We start from the raw sequence: 14,612 nt of genomic DNA on the forward strand, positions 1-14,612 counted from the left end.
GAGCCATTCGTGCATGTGGACACGAGCCCGAGCAGAGATCCACATGTCGGACCAACCCACAGGGAAGATGACACTAATACACCCTATTGCATTGAAAATGAAGAAGACATTAAATCCTGCATTGCAACGTGTGATACAGCGGCATTAAATGATCAAAGGCCCCAGAGAATGCTCTGAAACAAGGGCCTGGTATGTGCCCATCGTCTGTGGGTCTGCTACATGTATCATAGATATATGTAGCATATATTCATATCTATCTATCCATCTATCTATCTAGATATATATATAGAATCATAGAATCACAGAATGGTTTGGGTTGGAAGGGACCTTAAAGCTCACTCAGTTCCAACCCCCTGCCATGGGCAGGGACACCTTCAAGTGGACCAGGTTGCTCCAAGCTCCATCCAACCCAGCCAGCTCAAGCACGGAGCTGTGGCGGCTGTGCTGAACAACACTGACCTTCTCTAGGAGAAAAGAATCCAAAATTGCCTTTTCTCAGTTTTGGATTTAATTTGAGCTGAGTTCAGGACAGCAAAGCCACAGGTTGCTCATTGCACAGATACAGCAAAGCATTGCTGTTCCCACCGTTCCATGAAACAGTTTGTCCAAGTCTCAGGAACAGCACAGGAACATCCAAGGCTTAGGCTGAGCAAGGACACTGCCCCCAAATAGAAACACGACAGAAATGGTGACTACAACAGAACCAGGATGGTTTCAGAGCAAAGTGGAAAACGCTGTCCCCAGCCTTCATTTCCCTGCTAGAGAAGCAGCTGCTGTAGATGGAATCGCACACATCTGAAAGGCAGCACTGTGAGGGCTTGCTCTGCTGTAGTTATGCTTTAGCACTAAGGACTTCATCCAGCTGGAGCGTTTATTATTCCACAATAGGACTTATAATTCATCAACAAAATGAAAGCCAAGAGCTGTATTTCACAACCGAACGGATTCAGCACCGCGCACATCTTGGGCTTGGTTAGAACAATCACGTGGAAGATGAAGAGCAGCTGTCTGGGGGATTGTTGTTTACCATCTTGGCTGTGATCGTGCAGGTGCTCTTCCAACTGCTACAGACACAGGAGATACCCCAGGAACTTCAGCACACTGTGAGCCTGCACAGAGGGAAGGTGCAGGTCCTGAAGCTATGGCTATGCCATAGGCCAGATGCATGGGTGCAGCACAAATCTGGGCTGGGTTTATCCTAGAGAGCATGACAGCAGTAATATGACAGTAGCTGTGGTACCATTTCAACAGCAAACCAGCATCATGTTGCTATACAACCTTTAGAAAGCAGAGGTTGGGATGACACCACCCCTCTCCCCTCACTGAACATCAGCTGCCAGGTCAGGATGTTGTGCTGGCAGATAGGGGATGATTCATTGGCAGTGAGCTGGAGCTCATGGACATGGAGCTGAACATGGCTGATGGGGGATCCAAGGGGTTCCATGGGGCTGGAATCACAGTGGGAATGGGCCCAAGGGGATGTTTTGCTGCTTTTTGACTTGTATTTTGGGGATTTAATCTCCTGGTAGAGGACAGAAGCATGAGGTGGTGCTGGAAGACTGAGCCTTACTCTTTCTGGGCACTAAGAGTACCTGCCTAAACTCAGCTTGCAGCTCATCCAGCTTCTCCTCGGACAGACTGTCCCTGTAAGCATGGCACTTCTGATCCAGCACAGTGATGGCAACAAGTGGGAGGAGGTATGACCTTTCCCTGCTCACTATAGTGTATCTGCTCCCAAAGTCATCCCATCTTCCTGCCCATAGGAAAGCTCATCCCCATAAGTGCAGCACAAGCTGGAAGCTGACTTCTTCAGGCTTCCTTTGCCTCTTCTTCTCCCAGGATCTACCAACCTCTCTGGGTCCATACACGGGGCAGTTCTATCTTTACAGGAAAGAAGCCCAGGTTGGGGCAGGGCTTGGTGTTACTGAAGAGAACAGAAACACTAAAAAGAACACTGTAATGTCATCCCCCAGGAACTGCTATCACTTGCATCCACCTTATTTAGATTCATAACACTACCAGTGGTATTAGGGCATCGTCCACCACACCATGGACGTTTAAGCTGAAGCTCATCTCTGATTCTAAGGGAAGTTAAAGCTCCCATTCATGTAGCATAGTAATTAGTCTAAAACTAATTTAGACACATTTACCTACTTCAGTCAAAACTGCAGCTGCAGCACAGGCTCACCCTCCTTACCCACATCTGGCACACTCTCACCTTAGTTCTGCTTTCAAGAGTGGGCCAAAAACCCTATCAAAGTATATACTGAGCGCTCAAAGCCAAATAACTTGCATCCTACCTTCCTCTAGATGCTACAGACATCATCACCTCCAGGAATGACCATTAACCTCCGTGGGCCCAGAGCACAAACACTGATCCAACCAGCATTGGCTTGGGAGGATGAGGAATCTTGATCCTTTCCAAAGCCTGAAGTCAGTACTGGGACGGGCACTGGGATGGGCACTCTATAAAGGCTCTGCATCAGAAATAGCTGGAATTGTTTTAATTGCTTTCCTCTCTATAATTAATCTCTGCATTCGCATTTGAAGTAGAACTTTTCAGATGGAGACGGACTCAGGAGTCTGGGAAAACTGGGTTTGCATCCAGTGGAATACTCCACAGACACAGGCAGCTTTACACAGGCAAATAAAATAGGGCACAGAATTAAAGACTGCAATTTATATCACAGTCCCATTAAATATGATCTAAATACAAACAAATGAATGTCTAGGTTTTCTCATACCTTCAGTCTGACAATCTGAAAGATTCTGTAGGTATTATTGAGGCTTCAAAACACCTCTAATACCCACAAGCTCCATTCTGCAGCTATAACAGCACAGTGAAGTAACAAATCAGGAACCAAAACATGTCAAGTCATGGAAGACAAGCTTTTAATACAATCAATGTTAATACAGGGTGGCACCTTCTGGCCTGTTGTGCCTTAGGGTCAGCAGGCAAGGGACAACACAACACTAACCCTCTCTTTCTGCTGTAACTTTGGTTCCACGTCTGCATGCACGTTACAGCTCCATCCTGCACACACTCACTACAAGGTGTAGTGCATGTTCCTAGGATGCTGGTTATCAGCACAGTGTCAGCAGCACTTCCCCAACAACACCTATCAGAAAATGCTTGCAGAGATGCATCTCGCTGCAGCCCCAACCACCCTAATGGGCTCACAGCAGCAGGAGAGGCTCCCTTTATCCATTAGCAAGAAGAAAACAACAGCAAACACAGCAGCTTGGCCAATGCAGTAGCAACAACCCGAGTTAGACGGGTTTTCCACGTACAAAGCTCCCTGCCTGGCTGCTGGAGTCTCTCTGATTGCCAGCAGAGGACTTGGAAGGCATTTTGCTGATGAGATCAAAGATAGGCTTTTAAAGCTCAGCACGCAGGATCTACCTACTGGAAGCAGAGCAGACAGCATCTGGCCTCAGCCCAATCTCAGCTGAAAACAGTTCAAGCTAATCTAATGGGGAGGCAGACATTAGTTAGGGGTTAGTAGAAGCACTCAGCAGATTACCTGCCCTTGTTTCTGGTCCCAGTACAAGTGTAAATGAAGTAGCTGAGAGACCTAGCAAGGGAAAAAAGAGAGCCATTGTGGCAACACATGTCAAAGCTTTGAGAATAAGGCCTATTTGAAGCATAAGTAATTAAGGCGAGACATGAGCATGACATTGGGCACCATGGGCAGGGGACTCACGTACACATAAGAAGCAGGGACACCCACCTTTAGATGAAGGTTCTCCCTTTCTCAACCTTCCCAGAGAGATGGAGAAACCACTCCATAAGCCCAGCTGACAGGGGCTTACCTAGCAAGTGTGTTTAGAGAGTAAAGCAAATTACAAACACCATGGGCTGCCACTCTGCTCCTTGCACCTGATGGATGAGACTGGCTACCTCTGTAATCCAGATTTAAGATGATTAAGAACAGAGTGCATTTATAACTAATTTAGGCACAGGATTAGGTGAGGGACACATGGCAGTCATAGAATCACAGAATGGTTTGGGGTGGAAAGGTCCTTAAGACCATCCAGTTCCAACCCCCTGCCATGGGCAGGGACACCTCACATTAGACCATGTTGCCCAAGGCTCTGTCCAACCTGGCCTGGAACACCACCAGGGATGGAGCATTCATAACTTCCCTGTGCAACCCATTCCAGTGCCTCACCACCTTTACAGTAAAGAACTTCTTCTTTATATCTAACCTAAACTTCCCCTGTTTAAGCTTAAACCCATCACCCCTTGTCCTATCACTACAGTCCCTAATGAAGAGTCCCTCCCCAGCATCCTTGTAGCCCCTTTCAGGTACTGGAAGGCTGCTCTGAGGTCTCCACGCAGCTTCCCTTCTCCAGGCTGAACAACCCCAATCTCTCAGCCTGTCTTCAGTCATTTCAGTCCTGGTGACTGCCAGCTCTTATGAGAAGCAGGGTAAGGATGAGGAATCACACCCAGCAATGAATCAGAGTTTGCAAACAGAAATGTTATCATTTGCTAAGAGCAAACCCATCGGCTTTATGCTCTTGAGCACAGTGAAGGAGAAAACCGCTTCTGCCCTGGTATGAGCACAAATATCCTACAAGCAACATCCTGATGGCCAGCCCTTGCGTGCCGTGCCTCCTCGCCAGCCGCTCCGGAGATGTCAGACAGCATTAAAGACTCAAAGGGAAACCACAGCTGACGTTAATGTTGATGGTGGAAGCTTCACTTCATCCACCCTTTTTGTTTGTGCCATTCACTTCCTCTCCTGGGAACTGTTTGTGATTGTCTCTCCCAGGCTGCTCTCTCTCTGTGCAAGTTTATTGTTTGGCTCTGCTGTCCTGGGCATTCACTGCCTATTGTCGGCTTCTTAGAGACACCAGCAAAGGAGCCCACGAGAGAGAGAAACCTGGCCTGCAGCTCCAACAGCACTGGGTTACTACTGATTTGGGAGAAACAGATGCTCAAAGGCATAAGAATGAAAGAGACATCACACCATGACAGGAACAGGTCACAATACCATGATCAGTGCCATGCTCCCCAGAAAGCCATTTGCTGTTCCTCTTCAGTGGTGTAACACAGCTCAGCCATGAGATCTTTGATTCCGGATCCCACATGGAGATCCTTTAAAGGAAGCTATTTTCAAAAGCAGCACGTTCAGCCCTTCTGAGGTGCCACTAAATCCCCTTCTGAGGTAACACTTTGGTGTAACACTGTGTACTCTAAACCATTCCTGACGGCTGCTCTTGGCACGGCCATTACAGATCTGGTGCTAAGCAGATGGATCAGAACTGTCCTCAGATGTGTTTAGTAAGTGAAGAAACACCCTCCCTCCAAGCAGTGGGATCTAATCATTACAAAGAGGCTTCATCCAGCATCTTAAAGGAAAGGATACTCCTTACCCCCTGCTTCCCTCTTTCCCCATTCAAGTAAAAGTGCAGTTCTCCACTGTCACATCACAAAAGGCAGCATCTCTGCCCACACACGTTTTTCCTCCACAATAAATAAATCTCAATCCTTATGGAAAATTAGGGATCTAAACATTTACTTTCAGGCAGCTGCACTACCTATAATAGACAGATACTAGAAATGAGTGAAAAGATGCTGTTTGACTAGAGAAGACCGAATCTAAATCATTACCAGCATTTCCCTTCCAATACCCTAGCTTAAAAACCAGCAAACACACTGGGAACCTTCCCAATATATTTCTTCAGCTAAAGGACCCTAAAGTAGTGCAATCCCTAGGGGATGATGAGCCCAAAGGTGGAAATGGAAGTGACAAACCAGACAGGGCTGGGAGCTGAGGCAGTTTGGGAACTGCTGATGCTGCACTCCTGAGCGTTAAAGAGGTGGATGCACATAGTGAAACCCTCATCTGCATGCCTGCTCCTTTTGACCCATACCCAGTGACTGCTGGCTCTGCCAGCACCACAAGCCACATTTCCCCACGCATGAAAGACTCCTGGACTGTTTCTCAGACTTATTAGGCACAAACAGGCTTTTCATCGTCACCAGTCATGCGTGCCTGCTCCCTCCTCATCCATCATCCCCGGCCAAGGCGCTGTGCCCGCTGCCAGCAGCACGCCATGCCCCAATCCCCTTCTTAAAGACAGGCTGTACAAGGGCACAGCACCAGCTGCTGTGCAAACTGTCCCTGCCCCACACACAGGAGGGCAGAAGAAGGGACATTATAAGAAAGCTTTGGGTTATGATGATCTGATGGCTGTGGGATGCTTTCTGCTGCTCGCCTTTGAAGAACTGAGTTGAAGCTGCAGCTTGGGGATGGTTAAGTGGTTGGCAGCAGGATTTGTCTTGGAGACAGGGAAAGACACTGGCCTGTCTGGCAGAATTCGTTTGTTCAGGGTGAGGAATAAGGCTACATGCAAAGAGGATCTGGGAAACCCTGGAGATTGAAGGAGAAGGTCAGAGGGCTGATAGTGTAAAACTGGTGGTGGGTGCATTGCAGAGACAGAGGAGGCAATGGCAGGGAAGGCAAGCAGGGAACAGAAGAGCAGGGGACTGGGGACAGGGCAAGGCAGCAGATGGCAAGAGGCTCAGGGTGACAGGCAGAGCACGAGAAAGTGCTGGGAGCATGGTGACAGCAAGGGAATACATATGGATGTGATGGATGTGCTTCCAAGCCATCGGTACCTCTCCTCACCGCAGCCACTATGGACCCCAGCTGCTCATGTTAGAAACCTGATGGGTGCCAGTGAAAAACACACTTATGCCCATGCTTCCATCTGATGTCTCCAGTGGCACCAGCACCACTGCTGGGGCTGTAACACCCTGCTGCTGCTGCTCTCCTTCTGCTGTGGCCCAAAAGCAGGCTCCTCTGCCTCTCCTCCCTTGAAGTGAGCTGAAAAGAAGGTGCAGGCAGTGCCCAGGGCCCTTTGGGAGCAGGAATGGCTGAATTAGGTGGAACTAATTGAAAGCACGCAAAGAGCAGCAGGATTTACTGCCTGGCCACCTAACCCTGCCACTTAGGACTGAGCCACTTGAAGTCACAGTGTGTGACAGAATGACCAAGCAATGAGGACAGGATTACAGAGCCCCAAATCAGATTATGCTCCTTGATGGGGACACAAGCTGCTTGGGGACAGGGAAAAGATGTGTGCTGAGCACCTTGCAGGGTGTAATAAGAGCAGATATCCAGCGCTGCCTGCTTAGAGAGCATCAAAAATAGACTCTCTGGAGAGAGAAAACACCCAAGTGAGCCAAGCTGGGCAGCGCCAGGGTACCTGGAACACTGACAGCTCCTCAGCCTGTGAAATGAACTGGCACAGGTCTGTGCCAGCATTAGCACAAATGTGGCTTCAAAACAAAGCGGAGCAGGAGGGAGGGGAAGGGAGACGAGCCTGCAGTTGGCTAGCTAAAACTGAGGGCTATTTAAGAGAGAAAGGTGAAAGGGCCAAGGGATCAGAGGTTACGAAGCTGTGGCTGTGCTTGCAGCATCTTAGCCTGTAGTAAATGTACAAGCAGCAGTCTGCCGCACACAGATGCAATCAGAGAGCCGGCTGCATTGTGCTACACGGATAAATAGGTGATGGATAAAATGAAGGCTAAAATAAAAGATAGAATGAAGACAGGGGCCTTGCCCTAAGATCTTATCATGAAAGACAAAAGATCATGATGGATCAGGATGGCGAGTTAGCACAGCTCAGGGAAAGGAGAGGACAGGGCTCTGCACAGTGAGAAACGTCTCCAAGTACAGGAGCCTTTAGAGTTTAGCCAATTCACTGGGAACAGGTTTGGACAGAGGACACTTCCAGCCCAGCAGCTCACTGTGTATTTGCCACTAGAAGATGCTGCTTTGCAAAGTCTGAGGGTCCATTTCTTAGTACAAAAGCATCTTTTCCTTGCCCATTAATCCAAGTGAAGCAGCACGTGAAGACAGATCCTCACATTCACTTACTGGTAAAAGCCATGTTTTCCATGGGAGCTGCAGGAGCTCAGTGCTTCTGAAGAGGTGGTCATCTCTATATTGTAGGTTCTATCCATAGGTTCTATATATAGGTTCCAGTTTTAACACAATCCATTAAAGGCTGAAGCCAAACGAACCTGAAGTCCTCACTTTCCCATCTGCACTCAACACTTACCACAGACTAGCCGCATGGGACAACCAAGATAAGCCATAGGAATAATATTCTCTTCCCTTCCTCCTTGGAAACTCCCCCCTAGGGACAGCACTGCAGTCTTGCCTAGCATCTGTCTGCTCAAAGTGCTTTCCAGATAGTCATTTAAATGCCTCTCATGCAGCATAATCCATCTCTGTCGTACCACCTTCTCAAGTGAGCAAGTGAAAGCGCTGACATACATTTAACAGCAGCTGAAAACCAGGGCAACAAACCCTGCTACCACCCCTACCTGCTCATATCTCTTGGGAAGGGCTTCCTTCATAGCAGGGACAGCTAAATGGAGACACATCCATGCCTGACTAGTCACATTTCACATGCTGAATAGCTGAGGAACCTCAGCTCAGCTTCTGTGCTGCAACACATCGCCCGTAAATCACAGCCCTTCAGCTCTGCCTGCCCAAAACACAACAGATTCAGTCTGAGAAGGGCAAGGGATAGAAGCTGCATTAACCACTCCTGACTATCACACCATGAAGAGTGTAAATGCATTAAGGGTGTGGATCAGCAGCAGAGCTGATCTGTCTGCTTCACAGCACCAGCATCTTGCTTTCCTTTCCTCGGGCCATACTCTTCACAACACAGCTCCATCCCTTCCCTTGTGCTGGCTCAGGCACTTGAGACTCATTTTGGGGCTCAAAAAGCAGCATTCCCTTTCCTTCTCTTTCTGGATCAGCCTTGTGATAGATTAGAGAGAACCTGAGGAGGTCCAAAGAGCTGATGCACAGTAATACACTGGGAGCAGGAGCACTTTGGAGGAGGAAAGCTGTCAGATCAGCTCACCCTATCTCTTGGATCTGCACCCTAAGGCACACAGAAGCAAACAACCTGCTGGAGGCCACACACCAAAGCACTGAAGGAAGCCAGGAGTCCCATTTTCCCTCACATATTCAGGGTAATCGAAATGTCAAGGCTGAAGCAAAGACATGAACAGCCCTTGCTTTGTTGTAAAGATCAATCCATCCATCCAACAACAACCTCTCAATCTTAACAGCTCCTTTTCCCCTCCCCAGAGCAGTGGGCAGGGAAGACTCCTCTGGTCCATTCACAGGGTGCAATATCTCTCAGTTTAGGCTGGCAGATATGTCACACAACAATACCACACAAGTCATAGCATTGCTTTCTTCCACCACTGAATGGGGAGCTTCATTCATCCAAAACAATGGCTTCCTTGTACCCTGGAGGCTCTTCTCCCTTCTACCCAGCTTCCCATTGCCACTGGAGCCCCATTCCAAGGCAGAAAAGCAGAACAGCAGGAAGAAGAACCATGGTGCTGACTGCTCATTCAGGCTGAGGACAGTGTGAGATGAACAGGTTGGCACTGGGGGTCTGAGCATCTCAAATTCAGGATCTACCCAACCAGGAGCCAGAGTTCCTTCAGGATTCACACACCGTTTCTCACTCTGGCCTAAAACCAGCTCTAGCACAAAGAATCTGCAGTACCTCGTAGGAAGGGGCTCGGGGCAAAGGCAGTGCTGCAAAACTGGCATTCCCAGGGCCCATTAAAGACCATGGTGTGACTTCTTCAGGCTTACACAGCAGCCTCAGAAGTGTTAAGTGTCATGGTAGCATCACACACATGTTGCTTTGTTGGGCATGCAATACATAGCTCTGCCTTAGCTCCACATTTATCCCAGGGTTCAGTCCAGGTCTGGATTAGCTTCCAGTCCCTGGGTTAGCAGAGCCTGATCACTGAGGAGCAAACAGGTCAGGAGAAGAACTGAGCCATGGCTAAGAAACACAGGCTGCACAATGCTTGGCATGGAAAAGGAAGGCAATTTGGGGGGTTTCTTTGGAAAAAGGTATAGCTTCTGCATATCCTTGTGATCCTACATGTGCATGGCACACCCCAGGGGCTCCCCGCTTCTATAGTACCTTGCATTCAACATGTTCTATAGACCTAATGGTATTTGGGCTCCTAAGGATGTATCATGCGTTTGTTACAGAAGGTAAGGCCAAGACGTACTAAAATGATGTGCCTGGGGTCATACGAAAAGCATTTGAAGAGGAAAATGACTTCCTTCAACTCCCTTTCACACATTTTTCCTAATCCCAGTGCCCTTAAGTTTCTATTATCCTTTTGCAAGAGGCTCTGTATCTGACTGTACAAAAGTTGTACCCTTTTATACAAGTCTTGCCCCCAAAACACAAGGGCACAGTGGCAGCGCACATTTGCCCTAAGCCATGCTAACCCATGGCCAGACACCAGGACCACAAAATGCAGTTATCAAGTCCTCGCAGCTTTTATGCAAGCAAGGAAACAGAGATAACAGCTATTTTCTGGTACTGGCCCTAAGCCAGGAACTGAGTACAGGATGTACCTCCTCAGATGAGACCACTCATCCAATATCCTTCTCCAAAACTAACGCCACTTCCCATTCACTCTTACATAAACATGTCTCCAGAGAATTATATACTGGGTATGTTATGTGTAAGCCTTGCAGATGAACTTTGAGCCTTCACAGACCACGTCTGCTCTCTGTCAGTACCCACATTAGCCAGGCTTCCCAACAGTTCAGCATAACAACTGAAGAACTGGGGTGCAGAAGGGCTTTCCCTTCACCACAGAAGGTACTCACCAAAAGAAACAGATTTCCCTGGCAGGGTGCTAACTGTGTTCACCTAATGGTGACCATATTTCAATATTCCATGGAAGCATGCTCCTGTTTTGCCAGTGAAAAGGAAGGGCACAGGCTGTGATGAACAGAATTCCTAATGCTGTCACCTGAGTATTGACACATAGTCTTGATCCTGCATTTCCAACTCCTGTAGGCTGGCCATCACCACGCTTACTGTCTTCATCCCAAGAGGCTCCTATGTGGCTGGTGAACGGGAGACTGGGAGGCATGATCAAAACCAATGAGAAGATCCCTTCCCATCTCTCCCCCTCCACAGTGTGGCTGCTGGTGGTGATGGGTGCAGCTGAGATGCTGATGTGTGACCATCCTGACCCGCACCTTTACCTTCGAAGCTGCCATGACGGCTGCCGTGGCTGCGACGTTCAGCCCCCGCTTCCCAAAGTGGACAAGGGCATCGTAGCTCCGGTCTTTGGCCTGGACAAGGCAGTCATCGATCTCCTGTCACAGCAAACAACAAAACAAGCAAACAATAAAGCAAAGGAAGGACAAGTTCAGAGTGTTCCAAGCCTTGAACTCTTGGCAGGGCCATGGCATCTTTTATGGAGGTAGATACCATCCATTCCCTTCACCTTGGCTGGAGACAAGCTCACAGCCAATGTTTGCAAAGACCAAAGGTTTGCAGGGGAGCAGTAACTCCCACTGCAGGCTTTAGGAACTCGTTATTCTGCAAATGGAAGGTTGGGATACACTTGCACAATGTGCAATGACCACCAATGGGTCCTGGAAACAAGACAGATACATCGACCTGGGTAGAATGGACCAGGAGCCATTTGCAATCTATGGACACCTAAAGACAAATTGCATTGGCCCATAGTTATAAAGAACTGCATTATGACACTGCATCATGGACAGATGAAGCTGTACTGCTCTGCAGCCAGGAGTGGTGGTCTCAGAAGTATCCGAGTCATCTCTCCCATCACTGCAGTGGCCAGCTTCAACATGCCCATGAACTTGGTAGGTCCAGAGCTTCTGGATTTCATGCTGCTCAAGATACAGTGAAATGGTTATGAAAGGTCCTGCCCTCACCTTCCCCCCCCCAAGACACGGGGGTCTGGATGAGAATGGATGACAATGACTTCCAGTACTGAGGTGCTGGATGTGCTGGGTTAGTGGGGACTGGAGGCCATGAGAAGCTGCTGGCTGTGTAGTGATTCCCTCCCTGCTCCTAGTAGATACGAAGTGGCAACCCAAAATGCACAAGCACTGCTTGTGAAAAGCAGAAGTTCCCAGGATGCAGAGAGACAGGGGATCAATCCCCACTGTCCTCCTTGGACAGGACTGGGATACAACTGCTCATGCACTGCCTGTGGCTAAACAGAGCTTTCATTTCCATACTTGCCAATGCAGGAAACAGTTATTCACTTCTTGGTAGTCTGCACGTTGGTACGTGACTGGTGGCTATTCTTGGCCCATGCATTCCCATGAGCCAAATGGCTCTGCCTGACAGTGTCCCATTCACAGCCACAGGAATCTCTTAGGCAGGCAAATGATCCAAGCTCTATTGCCTCCCCGCAAGATGTTTCTCAACCCAGGACCTGAGCATGCTGCATGCCTTACTTCAGCAGGCTATATAGTGCTTGCTAAGCCTGTTTGAGACAGGCTGGGGTATTAGTTTTAGTGCTGCACAATGTTTTAGGCAGAGCTGCGAACAAAGTCAAGGAGCCCTGGCTGCCAGCCCCTGTTTCTCTGTTACACCCAGCCACAACACAGCACTCAGCTATATCCAGCCAGTACGTGCAAAGCAGCTCAGGAGGTATTTTTATCCCCCTCGCTCCCAACGTCTCAAGTGCACAAAGATGAGCTAATACGTGTGAGTGTGCTGAACAGATGCCAGTATTGAAATACTCAACAAAGAACAAAACCACCAACCAAAGGAGATGGTCAAATGATAGGGGAAGAGAATCAGCAACTCCCAGTCCTCCAATGAAAATGAGTGACAGGAAGACTGGAGTAAACACATTGCAGATCTGCTCCATCCAGGCACCTGTGATTACCTTTTCTTTTGAAGACAGTGTTGGATGAACAAATTTCCTGTACAGGAGGCTGGAGCCTTTTGTGTACGGAGACAGCAGCCAAGCTACAAAAGCTATTTTGAGTTCATAGTAGAATGGAAACCTAGGAGAAAAAGAGCTATTAGTGTCCACTCCCAATTTAACCACTGCCCTTGGAGATGCTCAGCACAGGAAGGGACTGGCCGGTCTGGTTAGGGAAGCCTTTGCTTACTGAGAAGTCCAAAGGCCAGAATATATCCACTCACCTTTACAGACATCTCAACTAGCATGTGGGTAAAGCTTTACTTGGGTATCAGGGCCATTATTTACTGGTCTGAAAGAGACTCTGCTGTGTGATAAGAGGACCTTTCTATATGCAAAGAGCACAGATGCTGCCTTCATAGCATCCCCAGTCATTATGAGGGAGCAAAGAGCAAACCAGCAAATCAATGTTGCATAGATATATTTATGTACCTTTCATCTCTCTGCCTTTTTGCTTTTAAGATAACTCTTATTTGCCTGAAACTGGAATACAAGAACCTTTGCTGCCCATGCAACATGCAATATAAAGGTGCAGATCCACACTGTGGCTTTCAGGTAGCATTGTAAAGTATACAGGAGACTAACTGCCAACAGGACAACCTTTAGCTGTAACATCAAGCCAAGGACTTCTTGGGATTAGATGATCCAGACTCTCTTTTGGAGGAGAAAGCCTAGAGCTCAAGGCTGGCCAGCAAACAGCATCCTCATGTGATGAACCAATGCTACCCTTCACAGGCAAGCAAGAGCAACACAGAGACCCCATGATGGGTGTGCAGCTGGACCCAGACTGTGCACAGCACCATCACAGAGCCAGCTGGGTCATACAGCACCCAGGCCTGACCCAATGGGCCTCAGTGATGCTCTGCTCCAAGCATGGATGTGCCAGGTTGGTCTAACACCTCCCTGAGGATCTCTGCAGCATACTCGATTTCACAGGCTGGATGAGCCCTCTGTCATTCCTCCTGAGACCCACATAATACATCCTCCAAGAACAAAGCTCCAGAGGAACACAGTGGAGGTAGCTTTGCATGTAAATTAGACAGAGACACAATGATGTCTTTTATACCCTGTTAAACAGATCTGACATGTTGCCAAGTACCCCCAGTTCCCTTTCTCTGAAGGACTCACTAGACGCATGCACTGCTATGCAGGAACAGGCTTTAGGTGAGGGCCACGCATTACAGTTGGATTCTCATCCTGAAGCCTGCTCATCTCACCGGTTAACACTAGAAAGGCCTTACTAAAACAAGCAACAAACATTTCCAAACTTGAGTGTCCAAATTTAAGGAATTAAACTCTTCCCTGTGAGGGTGCTGAGGTGCTGGCCCAGGGTGCCCAGAGAAGCTGTGGCTGCCCCATCCCTGGCAGCGTTCAAGGCCAGGTTGGACACAGGGGCTTGGAGCAAGCTGCTCTAGTGGAAGGTGTCCCTGCCCATGGCCAGGGGGTTGGAACTGGGTGAGCTTTAAGGTCCCTTCCAACACAAACCATGCTGTGATTCTATGATGCGAGTCTATGAAGCTGATAACTGGGTATGTATGCGCTCTTATCCTGACAGAGGTCACCAGGAATCTTCCCCTGGTACCAGAGCTCACATCAATACGGACTGTCACTGTCCTCCATCCAACCATAAACCTAACCAGGAACTGGCCTGGTTAGGCTGGAATGGCAAAACATCCCAGGAACAACCACTCATGCAGCAACCTACAGAGTCCTGTGCTGTAGGGCTGTATCTGCCTGGTCCCTACAGTCTGTGTATGTACTGTAGGACACAGGTAGGTAAGTCTAGAGCTACACCTGTAGCTGAAGCTACTGTTGTTTATGTGAT

General features: G+C 48.5%; 1 protein-coding gene across 4 annotated transcripts in view; it reads right to left on the reverse strand.

Moving 5' to 3' along the window:
• REEP1 (receptor accessory protein 1) overlaps window positions 1-14,612 on the reverse strand; it is a 67,537-nt gene that overhangs the window by 23,124 nt on the left and 29,801 nt on the right. For 3 of the 4 annotated variants that reach the window (XM_062624316.1, XM_062624317.1, XM_062624318.1), the window contains exons 4-6: window positions 12,749-12,869; window positions 11,079-11,192; window positions 3,525-3,575 (exon numbers count right to left, since the gene is read on the reverse strand). In XM_062624316.1, coding sequence (XP_062480300.1) covers window positions 3,525-3,575; window positions 11,079-11,192; window positions 12,749-12,869 — 286 coding nt within the window. The remainder of the gene's footprint in view (window positions 1-3,524; window positions 3,576-11,078; window positions 11,193-12,748; window positions 12,870-14,612) is intronic. The other variant, XM_062624319.1, reaches the window with a different exon arrangement.

This window comes from Pezoporus occidentalis, unplaced genomic scaffold (assembly GCF_034315485.1).
Source record: "Pezoporus occidentalis ecotype Australia unplaced genomic scaffold, CSIRO_AGI_Poc_V1 ctg265, whole genome shotgun sequence".
NCBI lineage: Eukaryota > Metazoa > Chordata > Aves > Psittaciformes > Psittacidae > Pezoporus > Pezoporus occidentalis.